The sequence below is a fragment of the Spodoptera frugiperda genome, chromosome 17 (genome assembly GCF_023101765.2).
Source record: "Spodoptera frugiperda isolate SF20-4 chromosome 17, AGI-APGP_CSIRO_Sfru_2.0, whole genome shotgun sequence".
Classification (NCBI taxonomy): domain Eukaryota; kingdom Metazoa; phylum Arthropoda; class Insecta; order Lepidoptera; family Noctuidae; genus Spodoptera; species Spodoptera frugiperda.
This window is the reverse complement of record NC_064228.1, coordinates 7,625,746-7,644,633: the sequence shown is the minus strand read 5'-3', so window position 1 is coordinate 7,644,633 and position 18,888 is coordinate 7,625,746. Positions and strand designations below refer to the sequence as shown.

The window sequence follows — 18,888 nt, the reverse complement described above, 5'->3', positions numbered from 1 at the left end:
ATTTAAAACATCAATTACTTTTCACACAAACACAATCACACGTTTACAGACGTCGCGGCCGTCCCAAAAGGAAATAGCAGGACGAACTCGACAAGGATTGGCCGCAAAAAGCTTTAAACAGAGAGGAGTGTAAGGAGGGTAGAGAGGCCTTTGCCCTGCAGTGGGACGATCATGGCTGAAATCAATCAACTAATCACTTTGTAAACTTGAGTTATGAACCTCCTTATATCATATCCTACCTTTTTTATTATGACGGGGGGAAACCTTCAAAAGGCGCCTAGCTTTTTGGGGATAAAAGACTAGGGAGTGTGGGATTTTTACCTCACTAAAACCACCCCGGTGGCCACCCTCAACACCTGTAAGGGGCACCGGGTTCTCTTAATAGACCTGCTCCGGAGATCATACACTACCTAACTACAAATCAGGTTACAAGTCTATAAGTGCTAAACCGTTAACCATGGGCTGCACTAATCTAGTTAGTGCATCAATAAATAGCCGCGTCGTCGTTAATTTACCTCGTTTGGTAGGAAACTGAATTACTATGATCCACTTACATCTAAATAGGGATAGCCATCTATCGTGGGTTAAGGTGAACTAAAACGTTGTTAAACTTAATGTTGGATTCCTAGTTTAATTGCAGTTTTAATAAAAAGCGTTTTGCGAAAGAAGTACTAGTCAAAATCTCGCTTTGTTACACGGAAACTTTTCCTGAGGTGTTGTGGGTTGAATTGTCCGACAGTCAGTCTGTCAATCAGGCAGCGCTCGTTCCAAAGTGTAGCTTCGAATAGATAATAACGAGCAAGAAACTCCATCGGTACTCGCATGCACGTTAAAGCACGAAAGTTGATTTCAACGCAAAGTTGCACTGGTTACATTTTTATAACTCGCTACCCGCTGCGCTTATGACAAAGCCCGCACCCTGGAAGCACAGACGTCGCAACTTATATTCCAATTTGGGTGAAAACTTCCAACTCATTTGAATAAAAGTCCCCTTCGAAAAAATATGGTGAAAGTGTAATTAAACAAAGATTTTATTACTACTACTACTCCACGGATTCGTTGTTCGAATACGGGATTAGGGAGAATTATTATTCCGGAGATGCGGACTACCTAGCGGGTTTACCGGGGCTCCGGTTCGAAAAGCAGGAGTAGGAACGGGGTGGTTTTTAGTCAGTAAGAGTCTGAGACTCCCTCTCGCCTCGCCCAAGGCTGGAGAAGTCATTGAATGATTTTCCCCCTCAAAAAAATGGGAGAATTGTTATATTAGTGAAGTTCGTTTTCTTATTGAGACGTGTTTATGAGAATTAGATATTAAGTTTATGAACTAAATATGTACATAGGAAATCACAAATTTACTAGTTAAATGGACTACTGACAAAACTAAACTTATTGATTGGAAAAAGGCATCAGACAAATTGTAAACACATTTATTTTTTAAAAAGAGTAACAAGTGGAGTTTCTTTCTAGTTCTTCTAAATTCGAAGCTACACTTTGGAACGAGTTTGACCCTAGCTTCACTGATGGTCACACTGACAGGCTATTATTTATTTCTTTATTTGTTGACATTTCCAAAGTCAACAAAAAATCCTATTGATGGGATAATTAGGATAAATGATTTGACTTTGACACAATGGCACTTTAATTTTAACAGACAACGTAACTCATTAAAATCAACACAACTATATAGGCAGAATAAAAGAACTAACAAATGAACTCAAATTCATAAATAAAACATACATAAAAAATTAAAACTATTATTAAAAAATAAATATTTTATTTCTTTAAAACGCAAGTCAACGCACTATTGGCCTTGTCGACCGTTTATCACACCGAAGCGTAACATGTCGCATGTTGTAACATGTTCAAAGCAACATGTTTTGATATTAATACAATCATCAATCAAATGTTTACAAGGCATGTTTATTAAGTAGTACATAACGTTTACATTAGTATTTCTTTGGAAATACATACGACATGTACACTACATTGTTATCGTGTTTATGTTAAAGTGTATTAAGTTACTTGTTAATGTCACGAGTATTGAATTTTAATTTGAATGGTTATTTTGTGGTTATGTTCATGATTACAAGTTCCTTCCTTATATTCTTAATCCCCAAAAGGCTAGTAATGCACTTGTAACGCCTCTAGTGTTCCGGGTGTCTATAGGCGGCGGTGATTGCTTATCATCATATTTACCGGCTTATACCATAAAAAAAATTGGATACTTATGATAGAGAATTTGAAATTACACTCGTTGTTTTGCGATTAACGCGCCTATAAAATAAGATATTAAAATATGAATTACGTACGATCATAAAGCGATACCGAAGCGATTATTTTAAGGACCTGAGGTAAAGAAGCAACCTTCGCATCCGATAGCGATGATTGCCACTCATGGGGGTACCCAACAACACCAGAGGAGTAACAAAAGCGTTACTAACGTTTTGAAGAAGAGTACGCTGATTTTAATATTTTTTCCAATAATCAGCAACATATTTCCCAAAACCTTACGAAAATAAAGACACCTTTTAAAGTTACATCTAATCCAATTACTTATTTTATTCTATCTTAAGACAGGTCCGCGCGCTACGCCACGGTGTAACAGACGTCCCGTCACAACGCCACGTGTTACCAATAATTCAAACGCAAATATTTTCCGTACGCTTTACAATTCGAACTGTAAATCATACGGATTCGTTCGTCCGTTTATTTATACTATTGAAAATTCCCCGACGCCACGCTCGCAGTCAAGAGATGCCTGTCGAAATAACGTTTTTGTTAAATAAACTTATCGATTTTAAATATACGTTTGGAAGTCGGTATTGTTTCCCTTTTTTAGTATTTAACTTTATAATGTTGAGTATTTTGGTATAGTAAGCGCGGAACTAGTTGTTGTTCATTTGGCTTATTTCAATAATTCTACAATTATTATTTACTACTAGCTGACCCGGCAAACTTTGTATCGGCTCAAATATTTTTTTTCATCTTTTAAATCTTCCCTGGACGGCGAATCGACGGCGATGGCCTGGCGATCTTTAATTATTTGTAGAATACAAATAATTAAAGATCGCCATTCTCGAGTTTTAGCGAAACTAACGAACAGCAATTGATTTTTATATTATCAGTCATCATTGTCTAATCTTATATGCGTTGCAGGTAGTAGGCAAACCGCCCTCTCACCCCTGTTCGCCATCTAATCTTAGCTTTGAAATGGTCTAATAAGTAGTCTATTAAGCGTAAACAAATGAACTAATATAAAGATCCTTAAACTTGTCATTATGTAAAACACAAACGACGAACACATTTCTCTGTCTTAACATTTATTACCATTAATTTAATGTTCACAAATAAATACGTCCATTTAATTTGCTGACAGCGCTTTGAAACTGTATTCATTATCAAAGGCATTTCATAACACAGATCAACTCACGCGCATCATAGAGTTTTCACATAAAAATCATTTGTAATGCCAGCATTAGTCATGGTTGTTATAAATAATACTTGGACGACCTTTGCTGTCGACATATTTCGCTTTTATATTTTGGTAACAATGAATAAAAATATTGTAGAATAACTAGATTTTTGCATAACCGTTTACGTCACGCCTTTTATCCCCGAAGGGGGATGACAGAGATGCACATTACGGCACATAATGCCGTTATACAATGTATACCCACTTTTCACCAATTCATCGAAACGGGTTCAACTAAGATGTGTTTTTTATGTGAAAAGATGTGTGCTATGGATGGTTTCTAATGTCGATACATCGCATAATCGAGCTGTGCATCTTCCTCGCACAGCTACATAGCTTAGTATCAGTGGAAACGGTCACATAGTTTCACAGCTTAGCTATTACATCCTCGCAGCATAGCTATATAGCAAATCTCTTGTAGAAAAGCACCCTAAGGAAGTTGACAAATGTATTTTACTCTGCTTCTTTATACAAACAAACAACATACCTCAACAGTTTACTCTACATTTTTAATTAGTAATCAAAAAGCTATATTTTTACCGCGTAATAAACCGTAAAGTAATAGCGTCTGGGTGTAAAATTTAGTTTAATGGCGATCGTAAACGTTGTATGTAATGATATAACAACAATTTATTAATAACATTACAATCTTGTAATTAGATCGAGTCGTAAAATTTGTAATAACTATATAGCGGATTGATATTATAACGTCTAGATAAAATATTATCAATATTATGATACTAAGATGAATCAATAAAGGAGTTTATCAAAGTATTGGTACGACTTCAATATCATTAGTGCTATATACTTATAAGCGATGGATTCACAGCAAATTGTTGAAAAATAGAATGTGTCAAATCTAGTCAACGAGTCGTTGGCGTATCTTTAAGTAAATAAATAAATAAACAACGTACTCTATGAAGCTCGATTAGTTTCGAGTAATGTTGGGGCTTGAAATTATGAACTGCGTGTGTGTACGATATATGAAAACACACCAGTGTATTTTCCGAGCAAACTCGTGATACGTAGTAGTAGTTATATATAGTAGTAGTTATTTTAAATAGGCTGATGATAATAGACATACTGACATACTTATCTGATTTTCTTACATTTTACTGTTTAATATAAGAACTAAAGTATATTTCTATTGAAAAGGATATTCAACCATGGCTTGTACTCCATTTTTCTTGAACACGACGATCCTCTGTACTTGGCCGTGTGGTGTGCTTATTGTGTGAATTACGTCCTGTAACAAACAAACAGATTATATGTTAATATGTATTAAATATATCATCATCATCATCATTCAGCAGCCCGCGAGAGTCCATTAATGGACTATGGGCTTGCTTTTTAAAATAAGGGGTCTGTAATCTGCAGTAAATGAGAAAATTTGAATATAAGATTTATTTCTGTAAAACATAACTACAGATTACAGGTGTTGCATATATTAAAGAGCTACATGTTTTGCCATTTGAATCGTATAAAATAACAGAGTTTATGCAAAAAAAAAAAAAATAGTAAATGTCAAAATTAAAAATAAACATAAAATTAAGAATTAGTTTACAATGTCAAGATGTCATGTCAGGAAATGGTTGGCAACTCCTGAATTAGAACGAGTCAGGTATCCTAGATATGAAATTAAAAGCACTAAAACAAGGTTATAGGGTTTATCTAGAGCCATTAGCCGTTAGCCAGTAGATCATAAATCCCCGTCTATGAAGAGTAACAGAATAATTAATTTCATTGATTTAATACCTGAAGTTTCAAGATTAATGTAACGATGCAACGGTTCGAATAGACATCTTTCATTAAAACAATTATATTAAATGTCAATCGTTTGGCATTCTGGCAATTATTTGTACATGTTGTAATTGAATTTTATGAAGCCGGTAAACGAGCTGGCGGGTCACCTGATGGTAAGCAATCGCCGCCGCCAATGGACACCCGAAACACCAGAGGCGTTACAAGTGCTTTGCCGGCCTTTTACGGGTTAGGAATTTAAGGGTTGTTGGGGAATCGGGGATGTGGAAGATTGGGAAGAGGAGAGTAACCTCACACAACGAAACACAACGCAATCGTTGATTCACGTCGGTTTTCTGTGAGGCCGTGGTATCACTCCGGTCGAGCCGGCCCATTCGTGCCGAAGCATGGCATTGAGACCTATAGTGCTAACATTGTCCCATCACAAACTCGCTTTCTCTTTCACACTACTCACACAATCTATCTATAACCCTCCCACATTAACGACAACAAGCAATCAAACAAACAAACAAACTATCAAGCAAAACCAATATAAAATCGATCACCACTTTACAATGCACGCCAGTGTAGTGTAGTGGGTAGGTACGCAATATCAGCCCACTTGTTGGAATTGAAATCGTCGTACACTGGCGGCCGTAATAACATTTTGCATTTGACATTAGACGGCGGTAGTTTTAATAAAAAAAAAAAATCTCCGGAGCGGCATCGAGTGCGTCCTTTACTTGGTGATATTGCGGTTGAGTTTTTGTTTTGTTTTTTGTGAAACAAACGTTGTTTTGTGTGTTGTAAGTATGGAGGCTATTTATTTGCGTGTTATAGAAGTTAAAGTATTATGAAAATTATGCGAGCATGCATAAAAAGACTGGTGACTGTTGATAAAGCGAAAGAGGTGTGTAAGAATCGTAGCAATTGGCGTTCCATTGTCTCTGCCTACTCCATGGGACACAGGCGTGAAGTTCAGTCAATCAATCAATTAATTGATTATTTGGTGTGAACGTCTATGGGATTAATACTGATAATATGTAGTGTTCATTGAAGAGATTTGAGAAATATTTTGGGGTATTAACTGCACACATATGTAGCAAAAAGTTGCAGTAACGTATAATGTTTTGATAATTTTGGCCAGCCATGTATTTATTTATTTAATCTTTAATGTACACAATACAATAAAATAGTGGTAGGTATATATATATACATTATATGAATTTGTTTTTAACATTACTTATTTATAAAGCTACATAAAGCATTCAAAAATACAGTTTCTATCCACAAACACATTTTAAAAATTCAGTAAACCTATAATATTTAAATAACATTTAATTTTTTCAGTACAACTAATAAAAACTTAAGAAAATAAACTGAAAAAAATGTCATTTTTATTCAAATATAAAACAGAAAAATAGTAATACTTTAAATCCAAACAATAACAATTTTGACTTGAAAAATACAGATCCACTGAAATTGAAGTATAGGGTGTCCCAACAAGAACGCAAGATTTAAATTTTAAATAAAACGAAGATATTATTAAAAAAATCATGAAAGCTTTATTATATCGTAAAGTAGAGAGGATGAGGTTATCTATGGAACAATACAACGGGCAGATGGCTGCCGCTGGTTTGCTGAAACATACGCGATCTTTCAATGAAATTTTCAATGACCGTTTTGCATAAATGCTGCGGTATTTCATTAATACAGCGTCCAATTTCCTTTTTAAGGCTCGAGTCGTCGTCGGCTTATTCGCATAAACCATCGACTTTAAGAAACCCCAAAGAAAAAAGTCTAATGTTGATAAATTACGTGATCTAGGCGGCCAATTCTGGTCTCCAAAACGTGAAATAACACGACCGGGACATGACTGATGCAGCAATTTAATTGTTTCTCTGGCTGTATGACATGTGGCGCTATCTTGTTGAAACCACATGCCCTCCAAATTCATTTCTTCAATTCGAGGTACGAAAAAACTCGTTATCATTTTACGATACCGAACACCATGATTGACTGTTTGCGCTTGACCTGCCTCATTTTTAATCGTGTAGAGCTCCATTTTTACTAACCTCGTACCTTATACTAACAAACAATAACACTTGTTCAAATGTCAAACAATGACCCTTCGAATGCCGCCAATTTTAAATCTTGCGTTCTTGTTGGGACACCCGTTACAAAGCTGAAACTTTCAGGACTGACCGAGACAATTTTATTTGCATGCAAGCCAGGATTGCTCGAGTCCATGAAATTGGCAGAATACAGCTGAAAAATTCAGTTATCTAAGAGAATATGAACTGGATATATTTCTTATATACTTACTTAGTTTAAAGATTGGCAGTCTGACTAGTTTTTTAATCCTGGACTTTATGGGGGAATATTATAATTTAACATGGGACTGCGCAGTTTTTTTCGTTGGGTAGATGACAAATTTTTATTTTCAGGTCCATCTTATAGGATTTTTCAAAATATTAGACTCGTATTTTGAAGATATATTGAATTGAAATATCGCGTGATGTCACTTCTAGGTATATTTTATACATAGAAATGATGCGTGAATGGTAGCAAACCATTCTTACTGCTTACTTAATAATTGCTTAAACTATTTCTTAGTAACGATTTTGTATCGAAAACAATTGCTATGGACTGGGTTAAGTAATCGTTAAATGACTCTGAGTACGGCGGTGAAATTCTGTGTCGTTTTATGTAAGTATTGTTATCTTCTTTGAAAAAAATACGTGTTTAATACTTATTCATTCTAACTGACGACGGATTAAATAGATTTTTAATTTTCTTACGCCATCATCATCCCTATTAAGGAATTACCATCATTATAACCGTCCAATACATTTTCAAAACAAGAACATTATCAGTCGAGAAATTACAAATAATACCTAAAAAAGACATGTACTTAACAAAGCTGATTGTTATAATTAATTTCGGCCCAAAAACCCGGGTCTTGTAATAATTAAACTCCCCACGGGCGGAGGCCGTATTTTTTACAAAATTCTCGTTAATTTTTAATTCGCCATTTTCACATGGAAATATTTATGGGAATTCCGATGGTGAGGTGAATGTAATGGGAAGGAAATTGTTCAAGTTTTCTCGCTTTTTCAGGCTTTGGTAGTACGTGGTTTGATTTTCATTAATGAGATTACAATAAATGGCTTTTTGAGGGCGCTTTTCCATCAGAGATGTGGTCTGTAGCTATGCAACGAAGATGTAATAGGTAAGATGTGAAATTATGTGACCGTTTCCACTGATACTAAGCTAGGTAGATGTGCGAGGAACATGCGCAGCTTGAGTGATATATCGATACTAGGCCATCTATTGCACGCATCTTTTTATATAAAAACCATAGCTTAGCTGAGTCCGTTTTTCACCAGTGCTAAGCTACGTGCACAAATAAATATATTTGGTGAAAGCCAAACGCATCCACAGCAACGTAGCATAGCACATCTGTGGTGGAAAAGCACCCTTACACTAAAGTTAAATTTAACTAAAGTTTAAACTAACCACAAGACAGTGACAATTATCTAACTGCACGCTAACGGTGTGTCAATTAAACAATGCATCGGGAATGAACCCGCTACCTTCGAGGCTGGAACTAAACTTGGTGACTTTAAGTTAATTGTCTGCTTAACTGACAGCCGCGCGGGAATCGAACCGAAGACTTTACTGTACGTCGTTCGTATCGAGTTTGTGGTTCAGTTTGTAGTTTAAACTATTCTCTAGTTGATAGAATGGATATGTCGTGGGATCGATTTTCGACTGAGTCAAACCGAGACATCGATGTAAAAAAAGCAACTAGGTACAAATACGTATTTATGCCATTTGTCATTACAGTCAAATATCTTCAAAATCCATCTAAATATACAAACTCAAAGGTGACTGACTGACTGACTGACATAGTGATCTATCAACCTACAGCCCAAATCACTGGTGGATGTTATGTATGACGTAGGCGTCCGCTAAGGCAGGATTTTGATCAATTCTACCTCCAAGAGGATAAAATAGGGGATGAAAGTTTGTCATTTTTAAACCGATCGGGCTTTGCAAGCTTAAAGCTACTATGACGTAGGCATCCCCGTAAGTAGTGATTTTGATAAATTCCATTAATAATAATACTTCTTAACGTAAGCAAAGCCGACACACTAAAACTTTAAGTTCACACACAAAAATAATCTAACATTCACGCTAAATCCCTTTAAAATGAGTTAGACAGGAAGGACGACTGAATCAATATTATTTAATGCATATTTGCCTTCGCTCCTAGCTGGTGCAAGAAACACGGTATACTATATAGATAGGTACCTCCTACCTATGTGAAGCAAGCCGTGTCGCCCTAGTCTTCTTACTTTTTTACTCATCTTGTATAGAGTAACCATGGTTTGGTAAGAACAAGTCGAATACTAAATAGAATATAAGAACTCTGGTCAAAATGACATTTAAATGCTAGCCGAACGAGTGTAACAGTTTAAGTTGATGTATAGGATTAACAAATTAAGACAAAGATTAAGTCAAACCCATAAATTACTTTTTCTATTTGATTCTTTCGTTTGACTAGCATTGAAATAATATTTGTATAAATTGTCAAGTATTTGTTATTGCATAGCATTCCCTTTCTTAAATCTCGCTAATCAGATGGTAAGAGAGTTCAAGAATGATCACTGAAGTTCGGGATTCGGTCCATTACTAGCAACGTATAACAGTCATCACATGCGCCTGCCCACCACTAAGTTAACGGTTGCTTGTAGGTACGTGATAAGGTCCACTCTCTAGACTCTCTCTAAAGGCTTTGCTGGGTTCAAGCAACAAAATCTTAAAATAATCAAGCGGATATTTCCTCCACTGTACATAACTATAAAAAAATCATATCTTATCAGCTCAATCTGTTCTATCACAATAAATAACTGCATCGCTGTACAAAATTATAGAGAAGTCCTATTTTTTCCTACCTTACAGTCGCCCTACAAATCTCAAGTAATATTTACGTAGCGGATAGGCGCTAGGCGGGGAGATGATAGCATTTGACTAAGGGGGATAGTTTACACGACGAGGAGCGCAGCGTCTGCAGTCTCCTCGTACGTAGGTGATGTGTAGCAGTCATTGAAGGAGATTACTTTTTGATTAAATTAGTTTCTGGATCATTTGTATTTATTACTTGATAGCTTAGTTTGGCAGTGGAGTGGTTATAAATATAAGTGAGACTACTGAATATGGGATATCGGGGTCGATGTCGTTTTTTTTTTTACGGCAAATAATCATCCAATACCTGCTCACGCCTTGGGCGTAGCGGGAGAGAGTGTCAGACTCTTACTGACAAAAAACCACGCCGTTCCTACTCCTGCTTTTCGAGCCGGAGCCCCGGTAAATCCGCTAGGTATTCCACAGCTTCTAACCTGTGTCCATTTATTCTTTAAAACAGTATGCGATGTAGAATAGTGTCCTGATTTTTTCCAATAAGTTCCGTATTTTAATGGGAATGCAAAATAAAATGATGAAAACTATTCAGTTATTAAATCGACCAATGAATCAATATTTGTAGACCACTATCAATCAATTTAAAAACGTAAACAAATAAATCCAACAATTTTGTGTGTACTTTAAACAAACCAATCCGGATACCAAAAATATCATAACAAAAAATGCCGATTTGTTTGTCGTTTAACCAACACAAACAAACAGACAGGGAAAAAAGTAAAAGTAATATTTTAGAGTATTTTTAACCGACTTCAAAAAGGAGGACTGGATTGACCCTGTTCATATGTATGTTTGTGCGCGATTATCTCGTGTTTGGGTGAACCAATTTTGATGTAATTTTCAACACATTTCCAGACTTCCTTTTTAGGTTCCTTTTTTTAACAAAATTGTTTCTACTATTTACTGCCTCGTCGGTCGAATTTTTACAAACGCGACTGCTAGGCAAAAGGGTCTTAAGTTCAATTTCTAAATCGGGTAAAATATTTTAGGCATTTATCGGTTTAGTAACACAGAAACGGAGCACTGAGTCTGGAATTATACCTACCCTGTTATACAAACAATAAGCTTATACACCTAATTACGATTACATGGGACGTATATAAACTGTGTAACTACTTAGGTACATGAGCCAAAAAAAAAATACATTCAAAAAATTTTTCGCCATAGTTCATGAGTAACAAATAAAATTCAATTGCTAGAGTGCTAAAGTTAATTTGCCGTCGGTACACAGCTCTACAGGTTAGCGGAGGCAGTGCCAAATTGATTCCACTTGTATAAGAGTACCTTTTTCTATTTTTTTTTACATGACATTTGAGTTTGTTTCGGTATTTTTTCTCCGAGTAGTTAGATAGGAAGTAGGTGTTATCTATCTTAATTTTAAAATGGAAATCTAGACTAATAAATAAAATTATTGAGATAATTGCTTTTTAGTACATCCATATGATTATACTTACGATACCTACAACTAAATTATATTGTTTTTTAATTTTTGTCAGTGTGTCTGTTTGTTCTGGGTAATCTCTGAAATAGCTGGAACGATTGAGACGGAATAGACGTAATAGGACATAACTATGTAGGTTGAATAGAAAAATATTTTACCCACCTATTATTATAAACCTACCCGTTTCCTGAATTAACTTTTCAAAGTATTAATTAGATACGAAAATTGCAGGGTCCAAAAATGTTTTTGACATGGCCCACAGACAAAAACATTTTTGACCCATCTCGTGCACACAAAACACATTGCAATCTAACAAAACAAAGGGTTGCCATCAATTAATTAAATTTTAAAATTCTCTTATCAAGTACCAACCCTATGGCTAGGGTTGCCACAAGGGATCTGTTACTAATTAACGCGATGATGATTGCGTTGCTTTAATTTTCTTGTTCATTAAATATTTTTCAGTTAAAATATTTGCCGTTAAAATGGCTGCAAGTGCGACACGCATTAGAGGTAACTAAAGGATCTTGGCTTGATACCCAGGTTAAGCAACCTGTTATTGCTACTTTGCAGGTAAGCAAAATGCAAAGAAGCAATAATACGGAATCTAGAATTGAACTTAGTGTTTGGGAATCGGGATGATGACGGGGTTTGAAAATTAAAAATCTATGTAGCCCGTCAGTTATGTAATGAAAAAATATTTAGGTAGACAATTTTTTTTTTGTCATATCTGATAAAATACTTAGATTCTTAGTTAGAGTCTTCAAATCAATTTATCTTCGAAAGTATTTTTTTTTTGTAATAAAATAAAAAATACACGTGTCTAACATTTTAAAATAATCTACATTTTTATTTCAATTCCCGTCTAGCATTAAAATAAAAATTAGTCAACTATCCTATTGAGAATATTTTCGCTCTTTAATACACGATAACTAAAATAGATAGTAACTAGTAAAAGCACGATCCACTAAACTATAACTATTAAAAACAACACATCACAAACGCACAGACAAAAGCAAAAAAAAAAACACAATCGACTTCACCATACCAATTCACCCATCACCCACCCTTCCCTTTTCTACGAAACAAAAAGAGTAAATAAAAGAGTAACGTGGAATTACTCGACTGACCCAGTAACGGTAACGGTGAGGGGGAACGAGATTACCGCGTATTAGCAGCCCTAATGCTAGGGTCATCACTCGCGAGTTGTAATTTATATTTTAATAATTAACATGTACTGTAACTGTAATGTTGTTGTGTACTCTGTAAATGTTTAGCAGTCTCATTATGAGAAGGACGGAGTAATTTGTACTTTTTTTTTTTGTTGTAGGTACATGACATGTACAGTTAGTGACTAAAGTGTTTCGGTACTACTTTTTTATAGTAAGAAGCTACAATTACAATGTCAATGAATACAACTCTTGACTGCCTTGCTGGTCGAGTGGCCACAAGTGCAACTGACAAGGGGTCTCGGGTTCGATTCCCGGGTCGGGCAAATTATTACTGGGCTTTTTTCAGTTTTTCGAAAATTTCTCAGAGGTAGCACGGAGTATACATAAGTTTAGCAATAGGCTCACCCCCTTTTACATGGGACTTATAACACAAATGGTGAAAAGACAGAATACAGACATGCACTGCCGTAATGTGCGACTCTGCCTACCTCTTCAGGGATAAAAGGCGTGACGTTGCATGATTGCAACTGCTAATTAAATGTCTGGAGTATCTAGTAAAAATTTAAAAATATAATTTGGTTACCTGCCCAAAGTTAGCCAAATTTATTTTTTAAATTTTGTTCAGTCTATGACAGTAATTGTGCTAAAAACACAATTTACATACAAATTACTGCAGGCAATTTTATTAAACACAACAAAAGTACAATCGCCGACAAAATATACCTGAAAACGGCACCTTATCCCATTCCTACGCAACGCAAGATGAGAGAGCAATTTCGGAATTTCGGAATCGGGCGGTTCCTTATGAATCTTTCACACAATTTCGGCCATTCTCGTTCTCATTGTACCATTGTTTCATTTCGTTGCGATTAAAAAATTCACGCAACGGCCCCCGACCGAAGGGCGATAGAAACGTAAAAAATAAAAGTTTCGCTTAAATATTTTGTGTGCGATTGTACTTTTTTATGTGAATTTGTGTGTGTGTGTGATTGGTTTTAGTGTTATGGGTTTTCAAAAATTTAAGTTGATTAGGAGATTTTACTGGTAGGGGGCGTTGTTTTTATGCTATTACTAGCGGACTCGACAGACGTTGTCCTGTCTACACGTCTTTAATTTGAATTTTTTTTTTTGATAAGCTAAAACATTCTGGACCTTTTTGATGAAAATTATTATTCAAATGTTATGACACTATCTAACGTCATAATATTTGACACTGCGATGGTACCGCCGTCTGTTGGATCCAATGTAAAACATTCCAAAATCAACAACTACTAATAAATTAAAAGTTAATTAAAAAAAACATTGTCCGGCGGACAAAATTGTGAATCTAAACCATTCTCAGATCCTCTTGAACACACATAAAAAATTTCATCAAAATCGGTCCAGTCGTTAAAGAGAAGTTCAGTGACATACACACTTACAGAAGAATTATATATATAAACATAGGGTATCATTCCAGTGGATGGTACATAGAACTTGCAGTTTCAATAAACTGTAGTATTTTACGGAACTTTTGATATTACACACACATCAAAATGTGTATTATGTAGACCGTTGTTCAGTCCGGAGTTGCACTACCTAGCGGGCTTACCGGGGCTCCAGCTCGAAAAGCAGGAGTACCAACTCCTGCTTTTTAGTCGGGGTAGTTTGTAGTCAGTAAGACACTCCCTCTCGCCGCACCAAAGGCGGGAGAAGTCATTGGATGCTATTCCCGCTTTAAAAAAACTTTCGTCAAGACTATAATAAATATATATGGTTCAGAAGCTTATTATTTCAAATCTCTAACTGCACGAGTTCATGAAATACACTATCTAGTTCAACAGCTAAGTAGTTAAGAAAATTACTATAAAGAACGTCATGAAACAAAACAATTTAACCCGCAATCAAAACAATAAAGGACATCGGGCGTTTTTTACCCGATTTTTTAAAAGTCGCGAACATAAACCAAAATATTTTTAAATGATAGTGTTTGCAATCATATTTAATATTGTGTAGTTATTTTGATTCACAATAATGGGAAAATGGAAATAATTAGTAAAATGAAAATGATATTTTAAGTTGACTATTTTTCCTAATTACTAAACGACCGCTCAGTAAGTTAAAATATCACTCCGTGGTATTTTTATAAACCCAATCAGACTAAATCCGTCAAGTTGATGTGCATATTTCGTTCTCACTCTCGCCCATAGTCTTAAAACTGGTATTATGTTGCGCTCGCGCAGGTAGCTAGCTTATCTTACTACATCGCAGTCCTTCGTCATCATCATCGCAGTCCTTCGCCAAAAGTTAAGAGAAAAATATGTTGTTTTAATTATTTTTGATTCCCTTTTTCCTCTTCAATTATTGCCCAAAAACATTTATAAATATTTTTTAAATGTCCAATTTCTCCTTATTGCCACGACCCACAGATATGGGAACTATACCATTGTGAACTAGATTTAATTGCCTATCCACCGTACCTAATTTTATTTTTGTTCGCCGTAGGTAAGTGTCCCATACAAAAATGCCCGATGTTCTTTCCACAAAAAATCCTTAAAAAAATCTCTCACTCTTACAAATCACCGTTTCAAAACAAAACAAAAATAGTCCATAATTCAATTTAAAACCACATTTGCTGTATCCCATCACTACAAATGAGGACAGGAACACACAGACAGACAGACAGACAAGGCACGCGACAAAAACACATGTAATATTATGTCAGACTCACAAACGCAACACTTACTTCGTAAACGCATTTAATAATTATCCCGTCAACATCTGGTCTAGCGACAACCCCATAAAGTTACATTTAAATATCTAAAACTATTGAAATATCAACCTTATGCTTATGTAAATAGAGACTAAAGTGATTATTGTTAAATACTTCATTAAAATTGTCACATTTCGAGGAATCTTTGATTTACACATCTGTGACCTATGTTTTGACGTTTGTGGAGTTAGCTATGCGTCAGCCAATTGTGATTTACGATTGTGAAATTATTTTATCTTCCGTTTTGAGCGATTTTGAACCTTATGTTGAAAGTGGTAGGGGTTTTTACAGTGGTTAAGCAAAGTTTTTTTTCTTGTTGAAGGATTTTTTGTAATAAGCAAGACGAATGGGTCCTTTTCCTAAATGTTAAGTAGTCATAAGTCCTAATAGACGCGATGAGCTCGAAATCTTTAATCTTGAGCCTTTGAAATATGGGCTAACGAGACCAGATGTTACTATGACCATATTTTATTCAGGATTTCTTTTACTCAAGTATAAAATGTTGATAATTCATCTTAGTCGAGTTTGTTGTAGTTTAATAGAATAAGCGTCGTACTGAGAGTCATTTAATGGTTACTTAACCCAGTCTTTAGAGCAATTGTTTTCAGAATAAAAGGGTTACTAAGGAATAGTTTATGTAATCATTTAATGTCTCTGAGTACGACAGTAACACAAGATTATTAATCATATCATCTACACTGTTTTTGTTTTACTATTAATCCGCCACGGTTTGACCCAGTGTCAAACTAATAATTTTATATTAAAAATAATAATTATCGGATTGGTACTCCCATTCTCGAGTTTATTTGGCTCTAGTCGGATGGGTCGTCAAATTTTGGGCAGGTTTCCCACCACTGTTTGATATCGTACACCCAGAAATAAACATACTACATATCGTTTTGTTTCACCATTAACTTTGTTTTTTTAAGGAGTTTATCTGACTTGCATCCTTTATGAAACAGAATGCTCTTAAACAACAGAATTTGCGATACATTTCACTACTCTAAGCACAAAACACACCAATCTCAAAATCGCTTTTGAAGTCCAAATCGCCCCAAAAACTAAAACCATTCTAAAGTCACTCCTAAAACAATAAGAGCAGGACTCAAAGTATCTTTAGCAAGGGTCAGAGTCTACTTAATATCAAACGGTAATTTTGTGAATTTTGTTTAGAACCCGAGTGCTGGTAACGACGGAATCTAAATCGTCAGAAGGCTACTAACTTCGGAAGTAACTGAACTGATAACTTCGCACCGTTAATCTGTTATGAGCCTTAATTTTAAAATAAAGGGCGTTGGACTGTTTCATTGTGATTTGTTAAAGGTTTTAGATTAATTCAGTTTAATCTTTTTTTTTTATTGTTAAATGGGCCGACGTTTGGCCGCTATCTCACCTGATGGTAAGTGATGATGCGGCCTACGATGGAGCACGTCTGCCCATAAGCAACCTATTCACTCGAGCTTTGAAGACACCCAGGTTGTACCCATCAGGAAACACAGACTCCGGCAAGGAGTTCCTCTCCCTAGCAGTTCGCACAAAGAAGCTTGAAGCGAAGCGCTTCGTGCGTGTGGGTGGGATATCCACCATGATTCCTCGCCGATTCGACAATCGGCGAGGCGTCACCGATTCACTCGAAAATAATCGAAAAGATCTGCTAGTATTTTTTGCAGGGCTCAATCGTATAACAACTTATGGAAACGACACGTGACCTGTTAGCACGTCAAACAGTGAAGGAGCTTTTTCACCAAAGACGTGCTATGCTGCGTTGCTGTTGATGCGTTTGGCTTCCACCAATCATATTCGTTAGTAGACATAACTTAGTACAGGCGGAAACGGACTCAGCTAAAAATGCGCGCTATGGATGCTCACATTAGTTCTTTAATTCATTTCTTGGGACTAGGATGCTTCACAGACTGACACACAGATCAACACCCTACTTTTTACGTTAGGATAAGAAATCCTGATCTCTTAAACTCCACTTGATCAATGACAAAAACAAACATATCTCAAAGACGAATCATATGTAAGATTATATTCTAAACTCCCTTGCGATTTGAGCATATTGAAAATTCGGACTTCGGATCCGATACGGACCTTTACGTAGCCGTTCAGCTATAAACGATAAAACTCGGGTCTGTAATAAAAATCTAGTGGTTGCCGAAATCGTCCAGCCATTCAGCATTTGATGGTCAGATGGGTATAAAAATGTGTATGAAATTTTAAAATCCTCCAAGGTAAGAAATTCTGGTTGCATAGTTTATGAGAAAACGAACTATTGTGGATCCATTCAGTCATATTTTGGTTTCTAAATAATTGAAAATGCCAGGACGGTCTTCGGAACAAATCTTTTTGGAACACGTAAACGAGCAGACGTATCACCTGATGATAAGCAATCGCCGCCGCCCATGGACACTTAAAACACCAGAGGCGTTACAAGCGTGTTACCGGCCTTTTGGGGTTTAGGAATTTAAGAGTTGTTGGAGAATCGGGGATTGGGAAGATTAAGAAGGGGGGAATTGTGCCTCCGGTAACCTCACTCACACAACGCAAACGTTGTTTCACGTCGGTTTTCGGTGAGGCCGTGGTATCACTGCACAAGATATATTACATTTCCGCACGGAACTATAGATTTTTTGCGCACAAATTACTGTCCGGGCTTAGTGCGATGTGTATGTAAAATAATGTGATTGTAAATGCACCCACGCCGGGAAAAGCCAGGTTTATTGTGCATTCATTAATTGCTGTTCACCGTAGCAGGAATTTTGGTGAATTTTAGGGCAGACATTTTGGAACTTACTATACCTATACATATATAGGCTATATTATTTTGTAAAAATAATGGAAAATTAATAGAATTGGTTTTTGAAAATAACTATAAATAATTGAGAAAATAATTGAACGCCGTGGTGGTCACCGGTGACCGACGTTAACGGAGGATTTGCTTTCAACAGTTTTCTATTGGCAGTGAGACTTAAATATGAAATTAATTGAAAGAATCTAATCATAAATCAACAATAATATAAATCATATTGATTTTCTCTTGTTAATATTTAGTTATTTGTTAAACGTAGCTATTAATAAAACACTCAAACATTTGCACTGCGAGTAAAGCACATAAAACATATATTTAATCTGTGGTATAGACCATAAACTAGCGTGTAACTACCGCTAGTGTTGCGGATACCATGTCCGGAGTCCGGGATTCCGGAGTCCCGGAGCCCGGACTTGTTTCACAGAGAAACTTACTTAGTGGAAAATGATAGTTTGTTGAGGTTACATGCTGAACAAAAGGGGACCAGGTGTTTTGTTTTGCTGTTGTAAAACT

At 35.9% G+C, this 18,888-nt stretch overlaps 1 protein-coding gene across 4 annotated transcripts in view; it reads right to left on the bottom strand.

Annotated features, from left to right (window-relative positions):
* LOC118276558 (heterogeneous nuclear ribonucleoprotein L) overlaps positions 1-18,888 on the bottom strand; it is a 439,770-nt gene that overhangs the window by 62,495 nt on the left and 358,387 nt on the right. For all 4 annotated transcript variants that reach the window (XM_050699950.1, XM_050699949.1, XM_050699952.1 and 1 more), the window contains exon 3: positions 4,634-4,718. In XM_050699950.1, coding sequence (XP_050555907.1) covers positions 4,634-4,718 — 85 coding nt within the window. The remainder of the gene's footprint in view (positions 1-4,633; positions 4,719-18,888) is intronic.